The sequence below is a fragment of the Xiphias gladius genome, chromosome 4, assembly GCF_016859285.1.
Source record: "Xiphias gladius isolate SHS-SW01 ecotype Sanya breed wild chromosome 4, ASM1685928v1, whole genome shotgun sequence".
NCBI classification, from domain to species: Eukaryota; Metazoa; Chordata; class Actinopteri; order Istiophoriformes; family Xiphiidae; genus Xiphias; species Xiphias gladius.
In genome coordinates, this window is record NC_053403.1 from 2,155,486 (window position 1) to 2,176,945 (window position 21,460).

The 21,460-nt window shown below is 42.1% G+C and overlaps 2 protein-coding genes across 10 annotated transcripts in view; one reads left to right on the forward strand and one right to left on the reverse strand.

The window, feature by feature from the left end:
• senp6a (SUMO specific peptidase 6a) overlaps positions 1-16,465 on the reverse strand; it is a 34,844-nt gene extending 18,379 nt beyond the window's left edge. For 2 of the 9 annotated variants that reach the window (XM_040125220.1, XM_040125219.1), the window contains exons 1-5: positions 16,308-16,465; positions 9,177-9,270; positions 7,135-7,198; positions 4,381-4,487; positions 3,788-3,940 (exon numbers count right to left, since the gene is read on the reverse strand). In XM_040125220.1, coding sequence (XP_039981154.1) covers positions 3,788-3,940; positions 4,381-4,487; positions 7,135-7,198; positions 9,177-9,270; positions 16,308-16,338 — 449 coding nt within the window. In that variant the 5' untranslated portion in view covers positions 16,339-16,465. Of the gene's footprint in view, positions 1-3,787; positions 3,941-4,380; positions 4,488-7,134; positions 7,199-9,176; positions 9,271-9,579; positions 9,652-9,747; positions 9,849-16,307 lie in introns of all 9 variants that reach the window. The other 7 variants (XM_040125226.1, XM_040125221.1, XM_040125222.1 and 4 more) reach the window with 6 other exon arrangements.
• Positions 16,466-16,497: 32 nt separating this feature from the next.
• The window catches only part of LOC120788930 (filamin-A-interacting protein 1), a 48,239-nt gene continuing 43,276 nt past the window's right edge, over positions 16,498-21,460 (forward strand). Inside the window, exon 1 of the mRNA XM_040125217.1 lies at positions 16,498-16,606. The gene's annotated coding sequence lies outside the window, so the exon portion shown is untranslated. The remainder of the gene's footprint in view (positions 16,607-21,460) is intronic.

Below are 21,460 nucleotides of genomic sequence, written 5' to 3' on the forward strand. Positions count from 1 at the left end.
TTCAAGGCCCTTTCAATGACTTTCAAGGTTTCAAATGTTGCATATATTGCTAGGAAAAACATTAGGGACAAATTCAGTGACAACTGGCTGGTGTCTTATGTTAACATCACAACCTGACAACAACTGGAATAAAAATGTATACATTCATAGATTAGTTTATCAATAGAAAACGAATCAACAATATTGATTATCGAATGAAATATCCACCATTTCCAGCCCCTCTGACGTGAAGATTTGGGGGATTTTCGGCATTTTATATCATTGTAAAGTGAATATCTACATATTTAAACTAAATATCTTTGTATTTTAACGGAATATCTTTGCATTCGAAGATGTGGCCTTTGGCTTTGGGAAATTGAAATACATAAATAAAAATAATTTTTAGGCCTCTTATGCCTGTATTAGCAGCCTACGGGCTGGGTCCCCGTCGACCTGGAACGCCGAGTTCACGCGCCTGTGCAATTAACCCGTAGGCCTCCAGAGTGCTCCAGCATTTCTTCACCATTTTCTGATGTTTCACAGTCAGAACTGTTCATCAAATAATCAAGAGATTAATCAAAAGCAGTTAGTTTTGGCCCTAATACAAATATACGCAAATTGTCAAAGGGAGAACAAGTTATTCATGTAATCAAAGCGGTAGGGGAGCAAAAAGGCAACATTTTTCATCAAACAGTCACCTGTTGCTATGCGATGAAGCACATGGGGTTTTTGGATGTAGAGAAAAACTCAACATGTCTGGGCCAAAGCCCAGTGGATGGACGCAAGTTGGCAGACGACCTGCACTAAGCTACAGGTATTTCACCACAGCATGGAAAAGCTAGAGCGTCCGCTCGCTCCAGGGCCGAGGCGAGCTAATTATCAGCCAGAGCAGAGCGACGAGCTAAACATCCAGAGTACTGGACGTCACGCAGTGTCTCACGGCTGCCCGGAGGCGTCCAAAGTCAGTTTGTTTTATTCAAGTCATAACTGAGAGTAGTGGTCCTTTTTTTTTTTTTTAAAGTAGTTTTTCTACGGATGGTAATCAAACAGGACAAAAGACTAGAAATTCGTTTGGTAGTGCAACCTGTTCTCCGTTCATACGACAAACCTCTGAGTGAATCTATAATCTCGCATAATCAAGAGTAATAATTAGCTGCGGCCCGACCGAGGCTGGAACAGACGCGAATCAGTTGCTGCCGCTGTTGGCAGGTCTCCAGCTTTGACGCCGAACAATTGGCGGTGGAAGTCCGACGTGTTCTGTTCTGTTCTGTTGTGGGAACAAAATACAATATCCAAAACTGGATTTATAAATGGGGGGTTCTCAGGGACAAAACCCAATGCTGGAGGCAGGGATGTAAAAAAAAAAAAAAAAAAAATCTGGGCTTGTCCATTGTTTTTTTCCTTATTGGCTGGACATGATGGAAATATTTTATTTGGAACAGAATTCGAGTTTTGTTATATTCTGCCTCAGGAAAATCTCCTAAACTTACAGCACAAGATGAGTATCTCTGTAAAATACCTCTGGCTGCTGGCAAAAAAAGCCATCCCAGGGAAACGGCTGCGAGTAAACCCTCCAACCTAGGACAACTGGACTGCAATTTTTGATTAAATGAAATGTAGGGACAAACTGACACATATCTTAAGATACTGGGGAGCAAAAAGTGAAATTCTCAAATAGTTATTTTGCCGCAGGGGGTGAGAGAAGCAGGCCTCTACTGGGGGCTTATATTAGAGACAGGCCTTTATTTTTTTAATCACCCCTGTTCTCCAGTCAATGCCAACTCAAAACCTCCTCCATTTTTCTCCTGTTGTCTTGATAACCTCCGTGTTGTCCATTTCCACACTGCCTATTTCATCTGTACAACAAGAGTCGTGTCAGGCATTCAAGTTCCACCAAATGATGTCAAGCCACCCTGAATTAAACTCAATACTGCCACTAGAACTGTCGAATTAAAACGTCTTGCAGCCGTCACCTGCTGTAGGCTTTTAATGTGAAATTTAAAAAAAAAAAAAAAAGCATCAGGAAGGGGTGAGTTTCGTGGGTGGTAACTTAACATCAGTCAGGAGTATGGCAGAGAAGAAGCAGGTGGAAGGAATAAGAGTGTGAAAGCATTATTTTCAACAGAGTGGCGAGTGAAATGACTCCGCTGTACTGACGAATCAGTGCCGTGGAAAAGTACGTTACACTAGATTTACCGTGTGAGCTGCTGTGGCTGTTGACGGCTACAGGTAATTTCACCTGCCTCAGTGTTTTCCTACCCGGCCTTTATTTGTTTGTGCTAGCCACGCGACTCGGCCATTATTTGACTACTGGCTTTTATATGAGGATTTATGGCATTTATACAGTGTGCGTTTATATAACAAACCCGATTACACGGGTCACTGGAAGTCCCTGTTCCTGTACATGTATTGTGTTGTCCACGCCAACCCACGACATTTAGCTTGAAAATATCTATATAAAGTTGGAAAAAAAAAAAAAAAAAAAATCATCATCAAGCTCTTCCACTTCAGCCTGAAAGTATCAGGCCGGTTTGGGACCGAGGCAAAAATTTCAGGAGGCGATCCTACACCTACACGTAAAAAGTGAAACCACCACAGAAACATTCACAAAAACACTCCAAACACTATATAGGTTAAGTATCTGCAATGGAAGTGAGCACCAGGCTCTACTAACACTCTACTAATATTATGTAGGAGGTTGATTTTTTTTTTTTTGGTCACAGTCATGCATAAGCTGAATTTCACACAAGAAGAAACAAAGGAAAAGGAAACTAAAAACCAACAGAGTATCAAGGTCTGTCAACAGAGATGCTGCTGACGCACAAACAAACAAAGCCTGAAATGAATGGAAATGCACAATGTTCAGGGGACATGAAAAGGGCATGAAATGAGATTCGCTCCGTTAACAGATTCACCCTGAGCGAGGCAGGTGGATCAAAGTCAAAGTCTTACCTTTCCTTCAAATCAAGGCTGCTTGAAGATAAAAATCAAACAGGGAGACGTCTCACTAATTTAATCAGCTCGTGCCATAATACCATTTTTTTTTGACAGCCTGCAACTACACGGTTTCCGTTTTTGTTTTTTTTTTCTTTTTTAAAAACACCAAACCCCAACACCAGACTCTCATCCATCCAGAGGATGAATGCGATGAACCAGGGTACATCTGCAGATTTAAGTGACTTTCATCGACAATATCTGGCGTGCATGGAATACAAAGCTTAGTGCTATCTGATTCGGTCAACGGTTTCCACTCCTCGTACTCCCTGAAGAATCTCCCACAGAAAGGCAAACAATATGACCGGGGACAATGTATATAAGCTAAAAATTACATTCCTTTTCCTTTTTCCAGAGAAAATCCAGTAAGTCTCTTGTCCTCTAGACCAGAGATTTCCAAACTGTCAACACACAGACATGATACACGTATTTTTAGATTCACCGTGATTTTCACTTGTTGAGGACAACACTATCCCCCATGTACGTACAAATTATCGTCCATAAGGTCCTTAAGAATTCCTAGTTAGAAAGATGCTCCAGAACTTGCCTGAGAATCATCACGTTTTCTTTTCAAGTTTCTCCAGTATGATAGTAATCCAGAGATAATCAACGGATCCATGAATCCATGGCAACGTTATATTTCCTGATTAAATCCCCCCCATTATGGGGAGTGTAGTTCCAGAAATTAGGGCATGATGATCCTCTAAATACAAGTAAGAAGCAAAAGAGCAGCGAAAGTTGGAAAATCTTTTTTTTCCTTCCCAAAAACCAACAGGACAGACCTGAGGAGCTGCTCGGACTCACTCTGTCTTACCTTTGCACTGGTTTCCTTATCGCAGAGGGCATCTGCGCGTGCTGAAAGTGTCGCCCTTGTAAGACGATTCCTTGCGGAGGTGCGGGACTGATGATGAAATAATTGGTTCTGTTGGGCATGGGGGAGGACGTTGCTACTGAGAGAGGGACCTCGCTGCAGGACAGGAAGAGGACGGAGAGTCAGACACTCTGCTACCATCGATATGGAAAGCCTGATAGCCAATTCCATTATAAAAAGGTCATTTGCTAGATTGATATAAATGTAAAAACACAGGAAATAGCATTCACATTTACCTGACTTGACTTCATGTCTTGTCTGATGGCAAGAGTAGATTTATTATAATTCTACTATGTGGGGGAAATTGTTAGGCGGTGGCAGCTAGGGCCTGAAGTGAAACATGATTCTTCTCACAAAAATATTAATTTGTGAAGAAAAGTAATCATTTTTTCCATATTTCAGACTCGTTTTAAATCACCACAGTTTTCATTTCCAAACCACATGAAAATAATCATACTCCGGACATTTCAGAGCTGTGAAATAAGACTGCGTTAAAAAGCAGCGGCAGAGCTGTGTAAACAGTGTATGCACCGTACCTGAGCTTTTTGGGTCCCAGCCTGTTCAGAGGCCTCATGTGATTATTTGGCCGGTTTTCATACGTTCTCAAGGGATCAGAGGAAGTGAAGTGCCTGAGGGTGGGAGACTGGAGAGATGACACATGCATTAATAAAACAAGAAGGAGGGAGGAGGAGGAGGAGACAAAATTCAATCCCTGCACCGATGAGCCAAAACATTATGACCAGCCCTGCCTAATATGCTGTTAGTCCTTCGCTCGCTGCCAAAACAGCTCCGACCCGCCAAGGCATGGACTCAACCAGACCTCTGAAGGTGCCCTGTGGGATCTGGCACCAAGACTTTAGCAGCAGATGCTTTAAGACCTATTAGTTCCGAAGTGCAGCGGCCACGGATCAGAGTTGCTCCGTCCCCCGACACCCCGCCGTCGGTTTTTGGTTTGTCCCTGCTCGGGTCAGTATCAGCACGTCCTCAACCCCGCCGATCCGGGAGGAGCCCACGAGCCTGGTCGTCTCGGAGATGCTCCAACCCAGCCATCTGGCCCTTGTCGAAGTCGCTCGGGTCTTTACACCTGCACCTTCCTCCCACATCCAACCCGCTGACCGCGAGAGTCGCGCGTTCACTGTGACGTCTCGTAAATCCCAAACCTTGACGTGCTGCGGCTACAGGATAATCATCGCCACTCACTTCAGCTCCGACTGGTCATAAAGTCCTGGCTCGTCAGTGTATAGTCACGCTGACGACCCAGTAAGCCTCGTCGTTCTTCTAAGTCAGTGAGACAGGTGACGCTTTTGACTCGCATTTTCCGGTCCACGTCCACAACAGACACGTGGACGTAAGGTTTCTCGTTCATCCGCCTCAGCTGTGCTTTGCACTAAATGCACCTGTCAACATGCCAACAGTTCAGCGGGTTAAAAAAATGCCTATTCGGTGTTAACACTGCGGAACGTGTTGATGTTTAGAATGTAACACTTTGCAGAAAAGCTCTATTTTGCAGCTCTGTTATTTTCTACCTGGAAAGTGGAGAAGGTCCTGAGTCGGTTATTTTAGCCCTGTGTGTTTTGAGTTTAAAAAGCTGCTGTAGATTTCCAGAGGAACTGCTTTGAAGGAACTTTTCCCCAATCACAGCCAAGTAAATGTTTATTCATTTTTCATTCAATTCTACATACACAGTACTGCACAGGGGTTTTAGGCACTTCAGATGTTTAGATTCTTCTCCGTCACACAATACCATCAGGGAGGCTTCTGATCAGTCCCAGATTCATTCTACAGCGTGAGACAACGAGCCTAAACACACAGCCAGAGACATGAAGAACTGCAAGAACAGGGAGTCCTGCAACAGATGGTCTGGCCCCCACAGAGCCCTGATCTCAACATCATGGAGTCAGTCGGGGATGACATGAGGAGTCCACGGAAGAACCGTGGCAGGTTCTCCAAGATACTGGAGCAACCTACCTGCCAAGAACCCGAGAAACTGTGTGCAGGTGTACTGAAGAGAACTGGTGCTGGTTTAGAGGCTAAGGGGGGGTCACAGCAAATAATAATCTGATTTAGGTCTTTTCTGTTTACTGTGCTTTGTATGAAATTAAACGATAAAACTATTCGTGGCATTTTTGAAAGCGTCCTCCCTTTACAACTTGTGCTTAAAACCTTTGCACGGGACGGTATCTCACAACTTGAAATGATCTGCAAGAAGAGTGGGTGAACATTTCTAAATCAAGAGAGTAAAGATTCTTAGCTGCTACAAAAAGTGTTTGAAAGCTGTGATATCTGCCAAAAGTGTGTGTGTGTGTGTGTGGGGGTTACTAAGTACTGACTCAGTAGGGTGTGCAAACTTTAGCACATTCAACGATTAATGTTTAATTTTTTACTCTATTTCATAAGTTCATGAGGTAAAAAGTAACAGAGCGCTAACATTTGAACAAGAGGAGCATTTTTTATGTCTGTTTGCTGCAGGGGTTGGATTTATTTCTTCTCACTTCGAAAAGTCAACAAAATATGTCATTAGCCCAAACTTTTGCATACAGCTGTAATTACTGCCAAACACCAAATTTGCAGGAATGTTCCCTAAAAATTAGGAAATAAGGGGCCAATAAACTAAAGCAGGAGTGTATGCGTGTTAGGTTAGGATAGTGACATATTCATAACATGCCTGATTGTTACACTCACCGTTTAATGTGTTAATTTTAGCTAGTCGGTTGTAAACGTGTCAGCATAGCATGTTATTTTATCATTAATCTCGAGGGAGATCTGAGATTATTTAGAAATTCAGTCATTAGTTTTTGAGGTATTTGTCATGAACTAAAGTTTTAGACGAGAGGAAAACAAGGCCTCTTAAAAAAAAGATGCTAAATAAAATGTCACCAAAGTCTGTAGGTGTCACTTCCTGCCATATATCAGAAGTTAGTAAAACATATGCACCGACCTAAATTCACCACAGTTTAATCTGTTTGTTTCTCTGAAATAAATCCAGACTAGTGTAAATGTGATCCACCGTGGAACCAACACAGACCGACACTCCCTCACAATTACCCGAGAACAACAACAACATCATCTACTACTGCAGCGGCAGCTGAAAATGACTCCCGCCGTGCCCCAGCAGTCTGAGCTCATGGACTACTGGGGTCCTCTGGGTGCCATTGCTCCGCAGCACCAGGCGCCAGCCAGGCTTTGGCATCGTCGACGCTGTTTGCAGGGCGGATCGGAGAGCCCCAGCGGCCCCGCCGGGAGTCACCGAGGCAGAGAGGAGAGAGTGGAGTTCAGGGAGGGCGGTTTACCTTTTTCTCCTCGGGGGAGGTCGGCTGCTGCCTGTCCATCTCCTCCATGCTCACCACACTCGCACTGAGAGGAAAAGGGAAAAAAAAAAAAAGAATGATAAGAATCGTGCGTGCACTCGGTATTAATACATTTTTACTCAGCCTATTTTGCGTGGTTTAATATGCCTGTGTGTGTAATGAGATAGATATATATATATATTAAAAAAAGTCAAGAGTTCTGCACATGAATGGACACAAAGTGGATTATAATTGGATTATTGCGGCCATTTGTATTTAATAGTTTCAGTACTGAATATGCCAGCAGCTTGAGCTGAAATGATTAGTCAACTGATCGACTGATTGATTGCTAGTGACTATTTCAATAGTTGTTTGATGCTTTGGACCAATTTTCAAACAAAAACAATGAAAATTTGCTTGTTCCTGCTCCTCCAATATGAGGATTTGATTTTTTCATCGGTGCAAACTGGACATCTTTGGGTTTTGGCCTGTTGTGTCGGACAAAACTAGTCATTTGAAGATGCTATCTTGCACTCTGGGAAACGAATGGACATTTTCGGACATTTAATGGACAAAAACTAATCGATTAATCAAGAAAATAATCTGAAAATTAACAAATAATGAAAATAACTGTTAGTTACTACCAACAGCTGATATTTATCTTAACATTTTACCATTTACACACTGAAAAATACGATATTAATATGTATTTAGTGTTCCTTCTACAGCCTGACCAATATATCAACTAATTTTTACCTCATCAATTTCAGTATTGCTGAAAAAATGTCCCACTCTCTCTAAATATCCCATTAATATTATTTAACAACACATTTCTGGGGATCTTGATCAAAAAGTTTTGAAGTATTGGCCAAACTTTCAAACCGCACCACGAGAAACCCATGAAACGTAGGCTGTACGAGTCATTTTACAGCTGACAGGTCTTTCAGCAAGGAAGCGCTAAAACTGACTTTTTTCAGTCTGACATTGTGTTCTTGGGGGTGTTGTGTTGTTTTGTTTTGTTTTGTTTTGCCTAACCAATCCGTAGCGAGCAATGAATCCCTCCGTGTTCCAAAAAAAACCCCCGCCAGATCACGCGTTGTTAGTTCTGTAAGTAACTCTGGTTGCCAGTCATGTGGCCAATTGCAGTATCTGTCACCATTTTTGACGGATTTAGCAGAGTAGCTAGCACAGCTATACAGGAAGATGTCATCCATACACTAGATTCCGCCTACCACGTTCCGATTGGTCGGTTGGAGTAACGACGGCGGGAAATTGCAGTCAGCGAGCACTACGTCAAATCTTAACACATTAACAAATCCTAGATGTGGGTGATAAAGTTATTTATTGAGCAAAGATGATGTTCACAGCTTATTAAATGTAAGGATTTGCTAATTTGCTAATTGTGTCTGTTTTATATCCTTGTAAATGGACTGTCCTTGGGCTTTGGACTGTTGGCTAGACAAAAAATAACCAAAACAAAAAGAGACATTTACAAGACATCAGCTTGAGCTCTGGGAATCAATACTGGGCATTTTTACTATTTTCTAACAATTTATAGACTAAGCAACTGACTGTAAACATTCAAGAGATTAATAAAGGAAATAATCATCAGTTGCAGCCCTACTAGCCTTAAATGCAGATTCAAATGTACAAAAAAAAAAAAAAAAAAAAAATTAAAATATTTAAGCCATATTTCACTGCAGATTTAACTAATTTTTTATCTGCATGCGTGTCCTGAAAGAACCTCTTCAGGCCCGACGATCGATATTCACTATCAGCCGACATGTCGGTCCAACCCAAGCAGATTCCAGTTTGTACAACAGAACAGAGGATTTACATGCAGACGGTGTTTTATGTGACCGCACAGATCTGTACTGCTGCACTAAAAGGCCAGTGAGTATATCATCAGAGACTGGAATAGCCTGCTCATCAGTGGAGGTGTCACTGGGGTCTTTTCCTGTGCGTGGAGGGAGAGCTGTGTGGTGGAAAAGTGATGCAGTGCAGCGCTGGTGGTGCTGAAAAACGAGGGCCGGAGAAGTGCTTACTCATGTCTCCTTTCCTCTTCACTGTCACCAGAAAGAGAAAAGCTCCAGTTGTGCTTGTACCCTCCATCTCGCCTGGTCTCTGATCTATCCAGGGCTTGAATTGAATAATAAAACCAGACTCACGTCAGTGCAGGGAGACAAGACCAAGACAAAGGCATCAGCTTAAATGACCATTTACATGAAGCCACATTTCAGCGCTGATCGTTTCAACTAGATGTTGTGAAAAAAAACTGGTAATAATTAGCAAAGGAGAACCTTGGGTTCCCTGTTAGTTTTGCAAATATTTAACTGCAGGAGCATCATTCTAAAAATAACATAAATACGCTCATGTCACCGCAATAAAGTTTGATCAAGAGACACATTTTTACATTCATATTTCTTTTTGCAGACTTAATTACTCAACTGAATCTTTCAGGTAACGATTATACAGTCAAAGCACGTGTGGTGATATTGGTTGGATAATACCGATATCCCTCTGTAAATAAAGATTAAAATGAAAACACCAAATATTATCATATGTGACATGAGAGCAGGTATAAAAGTACTGCACGTGTGTAATATTATTCAGTACTTTTTTCCACAATCGTCTAAATTTCATAGCACCTGGAACCTGCTTTCAAATCAGCCTTGTTACTCTAGCTTTACCCAAGTTGGCAGGTCTGTGCAAGATGCCTAGAATTAAAACAGATAAAAAGGTGACGTCAGCATTTTTCTTCAACACACAGGAGCCACCATTTCTAATGAGACGAGGTGTAAGCAAATGCAGTTAGAGGTAGGCAGAGTTTTTCCAAGTGTTTTTCCCATCAGTGTTTGTGGTACGGCCACAAAAAAAAAAAAAAAAAAATTCCACTGAACTTCCATGTTCTTGGATGACAGAGCGCGATGCATAAAAATATCAGAACCAGGCTCATCCATCCAATCAATCAAATCATTTATTAAGCTGTAAACGACGCGTGCGCCTCCTCAGCCATGGGCCTCGACGTCGGGGGCTACTGTGGCCTCAGAGAAGCTGTGACTGGTCAGCTCGGGCTGCTTCTCTTCCCTCCTACAAGTTTCTGGTGCCAGTGGAGATCACTGAGAGTGAAAACAACATGAGGCGAGTTCAAGTGACACCCAGCTATCTTCTCATCTTCAGCAACACGCATCTAGCTAAGTCATCGCAGCTGCACAGCTGCCGTTTGGCCACACGGACCGCTCTCTGTCCCAGTGAATGAAATAATGCGTATACAGCGGCTGCAGGGCAGGACTCTGCTTTTCAGTAATAAGACGAGGTCAAATATAAGTTACCTCATGTAACTCCAGTTACACAGGAGCAAATGAAATATTATAAACGCAAGGGGAATATAATTTAAGCTTGATTCAGCCGGATCACGTACGATACACCCGTCTACTGTTGTGCTCGCGGTATCTGACCTCGATGCCTATCTCCCCTCACCTGGCTGAAGCAGGACTCCTGTTAACATCTTGCGTCGACTATCAACCCAGCACGAGGTTCCGCCTAGCATCTACAAGGGCTGCTGGGTGACCGCAACTGTAACTTTTATTGATTCCTCTCCAGAGTCTGCACGGAAATCTAGTTGAAAGTGTAGGTCGATTAAAGCCTGCCGGTACATTCATGTGCTGCTGTATTGGAATAGTAACTTTCCCTAACTTGTTGGGCAATAAAGCATCAATTATCTCAATATGTTTCTTCTCAGTGCTGAAAAATAATGGCTTCAATCCTGCTGCAGGAAAGTATACAACAGAGTTTCACTGCTTTTTACGGGCGATGGCCAAGTGTCAACTTAATAAACCAACCGAACTGAAGGAATAAAGTTAATCTCCTTCCACCAGCCAATTGTGGGTCCAAATGGAGAGGAAGTCCACCCCCCTTACAGTGTAAACAAACCCGCACCATAGACTACAGGAGCACAGGAAAGCTGTAAATTTAAAGCATGAGACGACGGATGATTCAGAGCGTGGAGAAGGGGCGTTGAAACAGTCAAACGATCAGATTGTTTTTATTTTCAGAAACTAGGGCCAGTAAAGTTCTTTGAAACAGAGCTCTGCCACTGAAAGGTGCAGTAAAATTAAGGCTCCAGTTACTGTTTCCTAATGAAGGCGTATTAATACGGTGCCTATATTTTGTATCTTGAGACATGTGTTTTAAAATAGTACAAATCATCCTAAAAAGTCAATTTTGTGGCTAGTAAACCAGGATAATTTACAAAAAACTCTAAAATTTTTTTAATCATACTGGAGTTTATTACTACAATATAGTTTTAAAAAAGACCAAGAATTGTTTGCTGCATTTCGGTCTTTGTAATATTTAATTAGTTGTTAAGCTGGTTATTTTAACCAACATAAGATTTTATGAAGTGACATGTCTGCTCTTATTTTTATTACAGAATAAAAAGATACAAAAATAACAATTATTGCATGAAATAGATAATTATTAGAAACCTGACAGAAAATGTTTGATTCCTAAATGGCTCATGTCAGGTTGTGTTTCAGACTGATCCGATTTTTTTTTTTTTTTGCTTTGCTCTGTGTACAGAACAATTTTTTCCTTCTTTAGGTGTGGTTGTCATTATTTGGCATTTTTTTAAAGAAGGGATCTTTACATGTTTCAGGACTGTGTAGTTTATGTTTGACAGGAGAACAAGGTGTCATTAGTAGGTCCTTGACTTGAAACGATGACTCAAGCAACCAATTTGTCACTCAACAGAAAAAATAATAATCAACTGTTTGGATAATCGATTAATCAATTCAGTAACTTCTCCAGGCAAAAATGCCAAAGATTCTCTTATTTTAGCCTCTCAATTGCAATGATTATGGCTTTTCTTTGTCATATGCGACTGTAAACTGAAAATCTCTGGCTTTGGTAAATGACTCTGAGCATTTTTAAACTATTTGACATTTTACAGGCCAAATGATTCACAGACAAAGTAACTACCAGATCAGTCGGTAATAAAAACTATTGTTTGTCGTAGTTTTAACGGGGAGAAAACAAATTCATTAAAACCATGCTCCATGGAATTGAAGTGGTAGAAAGAAAAGTCAAAAGAAAAGCTGATGTTTCAGGGACACTGAGGGACCAACTCGCAAACCAAAAACTAAAATTATCCACCAAGTTGTTGCTGCACAAATTTTTGTGGCTTCCTACTTCCTCCCAATATCAACTGAAATTTGTGGCTATCAAAACAACAGTCAATAACAAAACAGCAAACAGAGGAATGAAACGTGGAAGGATCTCCCTGGTTAAACCAGGGAAACAAAGTAATCCAAGTAGTCAATAAATGATACTCTATTTTGGGTGATGTTTTCCATTCTGGGGCTCAGAAACTGTCCTGTAACTCTGTCTCAACAAAACATCACCTCGGTCCTGCTGTTTCAAACTCCAAACTGAACCCACTGACCTCACAAACTTCACTTCCACGATCATGTTAATGCACGTTATCCATCTGGCTGCAAGCCCGGCAGGTTACTTAAACCTCGATCTTACGAGATCCAGTACCCGTCGTTTCATACATACGTGAGGCTAAAATACGAGCCTTAAAAGCTGCCCCCCCTCCCACAGAAACCAAATTCTGGGCTTCTAGGCCCATTTTCCTCCCGGCCTTATGCATAATGCTTCTGCATTCCCTGTGCAGCTGCAGCAGTGGATTAGCAGACACTGAGATGGGACTAGTAGCAGAACATTTCAGGGGGGAAAAAAAAAAAAAGCTGCTGCCTGTTTTTATTGAATTATCAATTTCAGGGGCTTTTAAATGCCAACAAAAATAATCTTCAAAAGTTTAAAATCATACACTAGATTATGATCCCAGAGCTCTTCTGCCTCAGTTGGTTTAGTCATACATTTCAATCCTGCACAGACCTAAATGAGCCTGTTCTTATCTCTTCCCACTAACAGACAGAGTCAACCCCACGCTCTGGTAAGTTCACGTTTTGCTCCATTTTCCAGCTTCATAAATCACAACAAATGCCCTGATAATGTTAGCCAGGCGACATTTAAGATTCCTACAGAGCTTTAGTACCCTCGTTTGTTTTGTCTGTGGAGGGTATAACAGAGGATTTCCTGCAGGACAAATCCATGATAAGGGGATCTCTGATGACAGCTACAACTGCAGAGACGTGGTTTATCCGAACAGACTGAATTGAGTGAGGCTTCAGCAGAAAGACAGCTTTGACTCTCACATGATGTTCAAATCCATACGGCCTGTTGTCACTCATAACTGCGCCCAACCCCTGGAGGACATGTAACTCAACTGTTTATCAAACATCCGGTTAAATCTACCAAAAATACATGATTCCTAATGCAATCCTTGCCACATGCAAGCTACCATTTGCAATATAAGATCATTTCGTCTCCTATTAATTTTGACATTTTTCAGGGCGTTGCCTGGAAAGCCTTTGTTGCATCTCAACACTTTTGCGATCTACTGGAGGCATTAAACGCCCTAAAAAGAAATAATAGTGACAAAAAAAACCCAACATGATTTACCAATTGAGACACATCAAACACCAAACTAGCAACCAGAGCATGAGCATCCAAAAGCCCTGTACGACAATCATTTAGGAAACGCGATCATTTGCATTATCGTTTATGTGGAACGAGTCCCTGCAACGAGCCAGTCTTCCGTGACACCTTATCGTGGTGCGGGTGTGGGCGTCCTTTTTGGACGAAGGCTGGATGTCAAACCTGAAATGTGACCTTAAATGTGTCCATTGGACTCAGTATCAAAAACTATCAAGTAAAGAAAGTTGGCACTGAATGTCTGGTCAGATCAATAATCTTGTTCATTTAACAGGTGGTTCCAAATTCTTGCCAATTTCAGACTATTACATTTAGACACATTCTTGCTGGCTGCTTGTGTTTAGACAACAATAGAGAACATTTAAGAACTGTCAACTTTGGCTTCTTTTGTTAAAAGGACAATAATGGCACTATTCTATATTTTCCCTTTTTTTTGTCAACAAGTCCCATGAAAAGACCCAAACCAACAATGCGTTAGCCAGTCACAAAATACTCTCCGACTTCCCTGCTCTGTCCGTGGCTCTCGGCACCAAGCTCGTTGTTCCTCACTAAAAGACCTGCATCGTTAAAAATGCCTCACAAATAGATAGTTTCGCGTGTTTGAAAAGTCCATATATCTATAGAGCACCATTAAAAACAACAAATGTTGACAAAAAGTGCTTTAGAGAGAGAGAGATTAAACGATGGGATTATTCGATTGACGATTGAAATCAAACGAAAACAGGCTGTTTTAGGGTCCAGAAATTCCCTGAAACTGCTGCTCGCTGTAGTTTTTAGCAAACAAACGGGAGGAAATAGTGCTGGCGTTTGTTGAGAACAATATTCTGCAGCAGATTAATCCACATTCGCTGCTGTAGTGAGTATTTACATATTAATACGTCCGTGTTTGTTCGTGGTGATGAAGGGACATGTCACCACCAACAAACACAGTGCGGCTCACTGATGTGTTTTTAATAGTTTTTGGGAAACAGTGGAGCTTTATGGCTCAGAGGAATAAAACGTATCAGCCTTTCATACAAACACACACACACACACACACACTACTAGTTAGGAGACATTCATTGTTGGCTTCCGTCTTTTCATTGGACTGGTTGACAAGAAGAAAATATGTAGAATATCACCAGACTTATTCTTTAATAATCGGCTACTTTAAACTTTCATCCTGGTCAAGATTAAAAAATAAAAGCAAATGTACACATATGAACTATTAAGGTCATGGGATGAGTTGACAATAAGAAAAAACAGAAAGGCAAAGATGGAACTAACAATTATTTTCGTTATTGATTAATCTGCCGATTCTTCATTTTTTGATTAATTGATTAATCCTTTAGTCTATGAAACGTCAGAAAACTGTCAAAAAAAAAAATTTGCTGATTCAATGAAATATGACAAAGAAAAGCGGCAAATCTTCACTTTTGAGAGGCTAAAATCTGCAAAAACTTAAGTATTTTTAAATGATTTTTGCTTGAAAAAGTGAGAGAGACCATTAATCAATCAACTAATCCCTTAATTGACTAATCGTTTCAGCTCTGAAGTAAGGTGAGGTAAGAAAAGTATTGTTTTGGTGCTTTAGTACTGTATTGACACTACAAATCTAAAATCGATACCCAGCATTATTTCTAAACATACATTTTATATTATATTATATTATATTAATATATATATATATATATATATATATATATATATATATATAAAAATTGATCTTTCAGTCTAATTTGTGAGGAGATGCCCTGTTTGCCTGTCAGTTTAACAAAACCTGATGTTTATTTTTTTAACTTCTAAATTTTGCAGCTTGACACTACCGTGTTTTTTTCTCTCTTTTTTTTTTAACGCTGTTTTCATCTTGTTTATTCGTGGCTTTCCCCCACACATGGTCTAATCGTTAGACGTGAACTGCCGGACAGATGAAGCCCACCGACTCTGACTGCATGAAACACTGGGAACATTTCTGTTTACTCGTCTTCACTGTTGAATATCTAGGTATTAGCCGGCTAATATTTGAAGCTAGGAGGTTAGCGGGCTAGTCCGGGGACTGCGGGGGCAGCCGGGGTGTCAGGACGAACACTAAAGGCTTTTAAGTTCATTATTAAAGAATTTGTGTATTTTTCTGTGTTGTATAAACGTTATGTGGGGGACAACAGCCTCTCATAGACAGGAAGGCCTGTCTCCGCTATCGCTCCATCCAGTTCCCACATTGCAGACCCAGCTAACCCCCGGAGCTAACGGTGCTAGCTCAGGCTTGCAAGCCCGGATTCAGTTTAAAAATCCACCGGACCGGACCGGACCCCCCCGGCGCCGGCGCCGCCGCCGACGCCACTGTTCCGTCTTCCCCTCTGGACCCAAAGATGTGGCACTGTCACCGACCCGGCGGCTCGTTTTTCAGCCCCGGCTGGCTGAGGATGAAGTGTGCAATAACAGCAAGCGCTCTGAGGCTAACGTTAGCCACCTAGCCGACCGAGCACCCCCTCCGGATCCGCTCATATTTCGGACCGATTATGTGCGGCCACCAGCGGAGCCTCGATCTGCCTCTGCCAGCAGGACTCCCGAGGGCTGCGTGCGGGTAAAATGGCTGCTGGTCGGCCGGGGCAGCGGGGCCGAGTGTCACGGCTTACCTTCAAAGAAAAAGCTTCTGTTGTGGGCCATGTTTATTCCATGATCCCGCTCGGATGATAGCCTTGCTCACCAGAGACCCGAGCGGCAGATCGGCGGTGCGCGGCTGCAGGCTGCTGCTGCTCCTACCCCTCGGAGGAAAGTTGGCCGAAGAAATCCTCGTAGCTGCTGGAAGTCTGGGGAATGCGGCCTTCAGAATAAAAGCGGTGCGACGTGTTGCGCACACTGCGTTGATCTTTGGGGCGAGAAGAGGCGAAAAGGCAGGTCAATCCAACCCCTGCGGCAGACAGAAAACAGTAAGGTAGGCACCGTGATGCTGGTAACTACTGAGGGTGCAGATTAAGTACTGGAGGGCAAATTGCATGGTTTAATTGCACCTACTGAAAAGACATGTTTGAATCTGGTTCACCTGACCTACGCACAGTCTGCTTGGTTCAATACTTGAATATAATTTATGGGTTCTGAGGATTTTTTTTTTTGTTTTTTGTTAATGTTTCAGGGTTATTGCACAAGCAGACAGTTTATAAAATAAATAGACAGTTCCTTACTTAAGCAGCAGTAGGTATCAGTGGCTGTGTTTGTCTCTTGAGTGTTGTCTGCGCTGGATTTCACGGTTGTACGCAAAAGTTTGGGGACACCCGGTGCAGATTTCATTTCAAATAAATGTCATTCCATCGTGGCCTGCTAACTGCGAGCATGCTGATACGTTTTTAGTTTATTGGCCCTTAAATTCCTAATCATTTCCCAATAATTTCTTAGGAGCGTTTCCAAAAATGTGTGTTTTGGCAGTAATTACAGTTGTGTGTGTGTGTGTATTGTTGATTTTTGACAGGGTGGAGAGGTCGACCCCTGCAGCGATCAGACATCAAAATGAGCCTTTTTCTCTTCAAATGTTATTGCACTGTTACTTTTTATTTCAACTTCAAAAACAAGAAGGTTCTCAACAGTAATTGTGGCGTGTGCAAGAGCCTGGGCCCCCTGCTCAGTCAGTATTTGGTGAAGTTTTCTGCCTTTGCTTTTAAAATTCAAATGTTTCTTACATTCTCCGAGCCATACTGTACAAAGAACCGCCAAATCCTCTTATCTATGTCTCCAGAAACAAAAATCCCTAAATGTTTTGTGTGCTTTGGTGAAATGAAATGATACCCCCCCCCCACCCCACCTGGTTTAGTAAATGTTCCCAGGCCATAATGTGTTCAAGCATGCACAAGGGATTTGAAATATTCTGGAAATGCAGAAACAGAGGTGCAAATACAGTCTCACATTAAAGACCAAAACGGTGACAAATGATACCATTTTCCTTTTTTTTCTTTTACCGTATTTCTCCCGCACTTATTTTGTACTTTGAGCTGAAACCTGAAACTGTAGATATGGAAACAACTGGAATTATCTTGGTCATTTTGAAGCAACAACAGCACCGACGAGGAAAACAAAAGATGATCCGATGAACACAAGAAAAAGTGACCAGACCCACACAGTCGAACCATACTCCTGGTTTTATTTTGAAGGTTATTTCCGGAAGGGCAACGCTTTAGTTTTGTGAAAAATCGGTGGCCCACTGATCCACATACGCACAAGCCTGGAGTTTGGACTGCATGTATGTCAACTTTTCACTGTGACGGGCCGGGGTCGTGCCAGTTTCAGACGCATTGCTTTCTCACGCTCATATCAGCTCCTGCAGCAACGTTAAGAGGCACGCAGAGTCACACGGCAGGAGATTGAAGAAATAAAGCCAGAGAGAGCAAAATAGGCCTGTGAGGAACTATGAGACCCTGGCAGGAATAGAAATATGGAAAGAGGTTAGAGAAAAAAGCCAAATCACCTCCTGCAAACATGCGTTTTTCCATCCCAACAGGGACAGTTTGTGATTATTTTATCTTGTTTTTTATCTTTTCAATTATTATTTATTTGAGGTGTGTGCCACAGCAGGGCCGCGTGATAATCAGACATTAATCCGCTGACTGATAGTTCATTATAAGAGAGAGAAAGAGGGAGAGAGAGGTAAATAAATAAAGGCCAAGCAAAAGGGTGCAGCTTATCGTCCTTTAACATCTCGAGATACATGAAGAGGTGATGGTAGGAGCTAGATGGCGATGTTCCTCACTGAAAGGAGATGAACGAGGACCTCCAGGGCTCCCCACGGTCCCCCTGCAGTGAGCTTAGTCTGACGGCGTAAGAGCTGTTTTTCACCCCTGATAATTGTTTTCTGACAGTTTCATGCTCAAGTCAGAGATATGTAATGACGAGGAATATGTATGCCGCAAGCATTCAAGTGCGCGGCCCCAGTACAGACAAGAGACAGTAAACCGTTATCAGACGAGTCAAAAGTGTAAATATATATATATCAATATGAAGCTTCAGAGTTTTTCTTTTATCTCCAATAATTTGATAAAATTGATAAAACCAAAATTTTTTTTCCTTGCGTGCATCGTTCACCAAGTCATTTTGTTTCTCGGCTTCTTTATGTGTCCCTAAATTTTGGGTCTTGGTTTCTGGGCTCCATATTCTAAGGCTGCAACTAACCATCGTATAAATTTTACAAGGATACAAAACAGAGGAAAGTTATTTATTTTTTGTGTTATCAGCAGTTATGACTGGATCAATACAGTTGTCCGATAATTCCGATCAAAGGTAGGTACCATTCAAATGCGACGCAAAGCTAAAATTCTTCACAACATCCATAGAGTCATGTGTCATTTGAGATACATATGTTAAGGATTTGGTAAAATGCCTTAATACTTACGACATATAACATCCCCTTGAAACCACAGCTTGTCATTTATATGTTTCTGTTCATGTCCGAGTTAAACAAACAAGACAGAGCATGTTAGTTATTGAGCTTTAGAGATGCTGGTGCAGGTATTTTTGACCTGTGGTTTGGAGCCGTGCTAGCTGTTTCCCTCTGCTTCCGGTCTTTGTGCTAAGCTAAGCTAATCGCCTCCTGGCTCTTGCTCCGTACGCAACACGCGCACACATCAGATTGATATTGATCCTCTCACCCGACTCTTGGGGAGAAAGCAGTTACTCAAGTGTATTTCCCGAAACGTTTAATCATATCGTTACCGGTGGGGACTCGCGACTCCAGCTCTGGCCTCAGATGAGAGCACAGAGTTGCATCCTCATCCTGGGTACATACGGTCCGTCCCGGACCTGATCATTCACAGTGAAATGTGCAGAGCGGTAGGAGCAGCTCATCGGGAGTGGACCGAGTCAGGGGCCTTCCCCTCTGCTAATGCGCTGCGATCATTATCTCTCTCTCCCGTTCATCTGCAGTGCTTCCAGAGGTTCAGCTTAATGGAAAATTACAGAGAGGCGAGGGATGGTGGCAGCCGCGCGCTAACCGTATGACTGCGGCAGGAGGTCCGGGCGCGGCCTCTCTGTGGCCTCTGCATACGAATACATCATTTATTATTCCAGCGTGGCGTTTTTTTTCCTCACCGGAAGACATTCAAGTTACATTTAATGGAAGTATGTTTAGGAATTTTAGTTTAGGAACCTTTTCTTTTTCACATGACAGTGATGTGTGTGTCTGTGTGTGTGTGTGTGTGTGTGTGTGTGTGTGTGTGTGTGTGTATACTGGCATAAATTAATCTCAATAAACTATGTTGAATGTGTGAGAGTTTTTTTTATGAGAATGGGCAATAAGGGACACGTGAGGCCAGAGCAGAAGCAGGACTGTCACAAAATATATGTAAACGGTTTAGAGGGCTTTGTTCCGAATCCGGATGGGAGTCAAAACACCCCCTGTGGTGGTCAGAGCTGGACAAAAATGAACTGCGGGCCCTCTTTCTCCCACTGTCTGTACATTGTGTCAGCATTATTAAGTCAGCAGTGATGACTGTGATTGTTTGCTGATTAAGCACCAATTTATCTTCCAATGTGCACTAACCACACCTAACTACAGCATAAACAGAAATAATGAACTACGGGTTGATAACTGGGGGCCCCTTCACGAGAAGGGGCCTCAAGACAGGGTAGTGATGCAGATGCTGCCTTGAGGCCTCCATCATTACTATTTCATATTGTGCTTTGCTGCTGCAGACGGTGAAACCCGGGCCCTTTTTCTAAGGATCTGGGTCCGCGTGCTACAGTAGCTGCTTGCTGTGCACGGATGTACTCCAGCTTTGGTGACGGACAATCGTGCCGATTTTTGCGGAGTACCTTCATTTTAGGAACATTCGGGATTTGTATGTAGGCCACATGGTGCAAAAGTCACAGGAGCATCAGACTCAAGGCCGCTAAGCTGTGACTGTTTAAACTGATCATACAGCTGTGTGGTGCAACTGCCACCTGTGACCCAGATGCCATCTGACGTTGAACTTTGCGAGGCTGTCTGGAGCTCAAGTGCAGTTTGTGCGCGTGTCTTGCGCGATTGGTTGCAGCTGCACGATGTATGCAGCAGCTTATGTCAAATAAAATTATAGCCCCAGGAATCGAGGCCACAAGTCTGGATCTGATTTCTCAGCTAAAAATGTCCCAAGAAAAAACAAAAAAACAAAAAAAGAACAACAACAACAACAAAAAAAACAGGCATCGTAAATTTAACCTAAACTCTTCACTGAAACCAAACTGATTGATCATTTTAGGGTTTTATTCCTCTACTGAACGACCAAAAAAACCACTAAACTTTTACAGACTCTGAGAACAAAGGTGCAGTAATGTCAATAGATTAGACGCTTGTGTTTTTGAATGTTGTGGTCTTCTTCAAAAGAAAACCCTATCATGTCAAAAATAATCCAGGGGCCCTGAGCCAGGGTTACGCCCCCAACAGCCACCCCCCAAATGTACCAGTTCACAGCAACGGTAGCTTGATTTCAAGGGAAGAAATGCAACAAACAGATAAAATTTAAACAAAAAACAAAACAAAAGCCCGTGATGTGCATTCAGTAGACGGGGTTATGCTAATGGAAATCAGATCGCTGTGTTTTAGTGTAAAAAAAAAAAAAAAGAATATTACGGCAACAGATATTTCAACTTTCAAAATTTTTCCAAAATTTGTTGGTGCAACCAAAAAAATAATCTCACAAACACGTAACATTATCATTTTTATTCATACAGCGTTTAGATAAATACCCAAACAAGTTCGTATGTTTGGTGGGTAAAGGACGGTGGCGTGCTTTGTGGTACTCTATATTACCACTAGGGGTCACCAGTG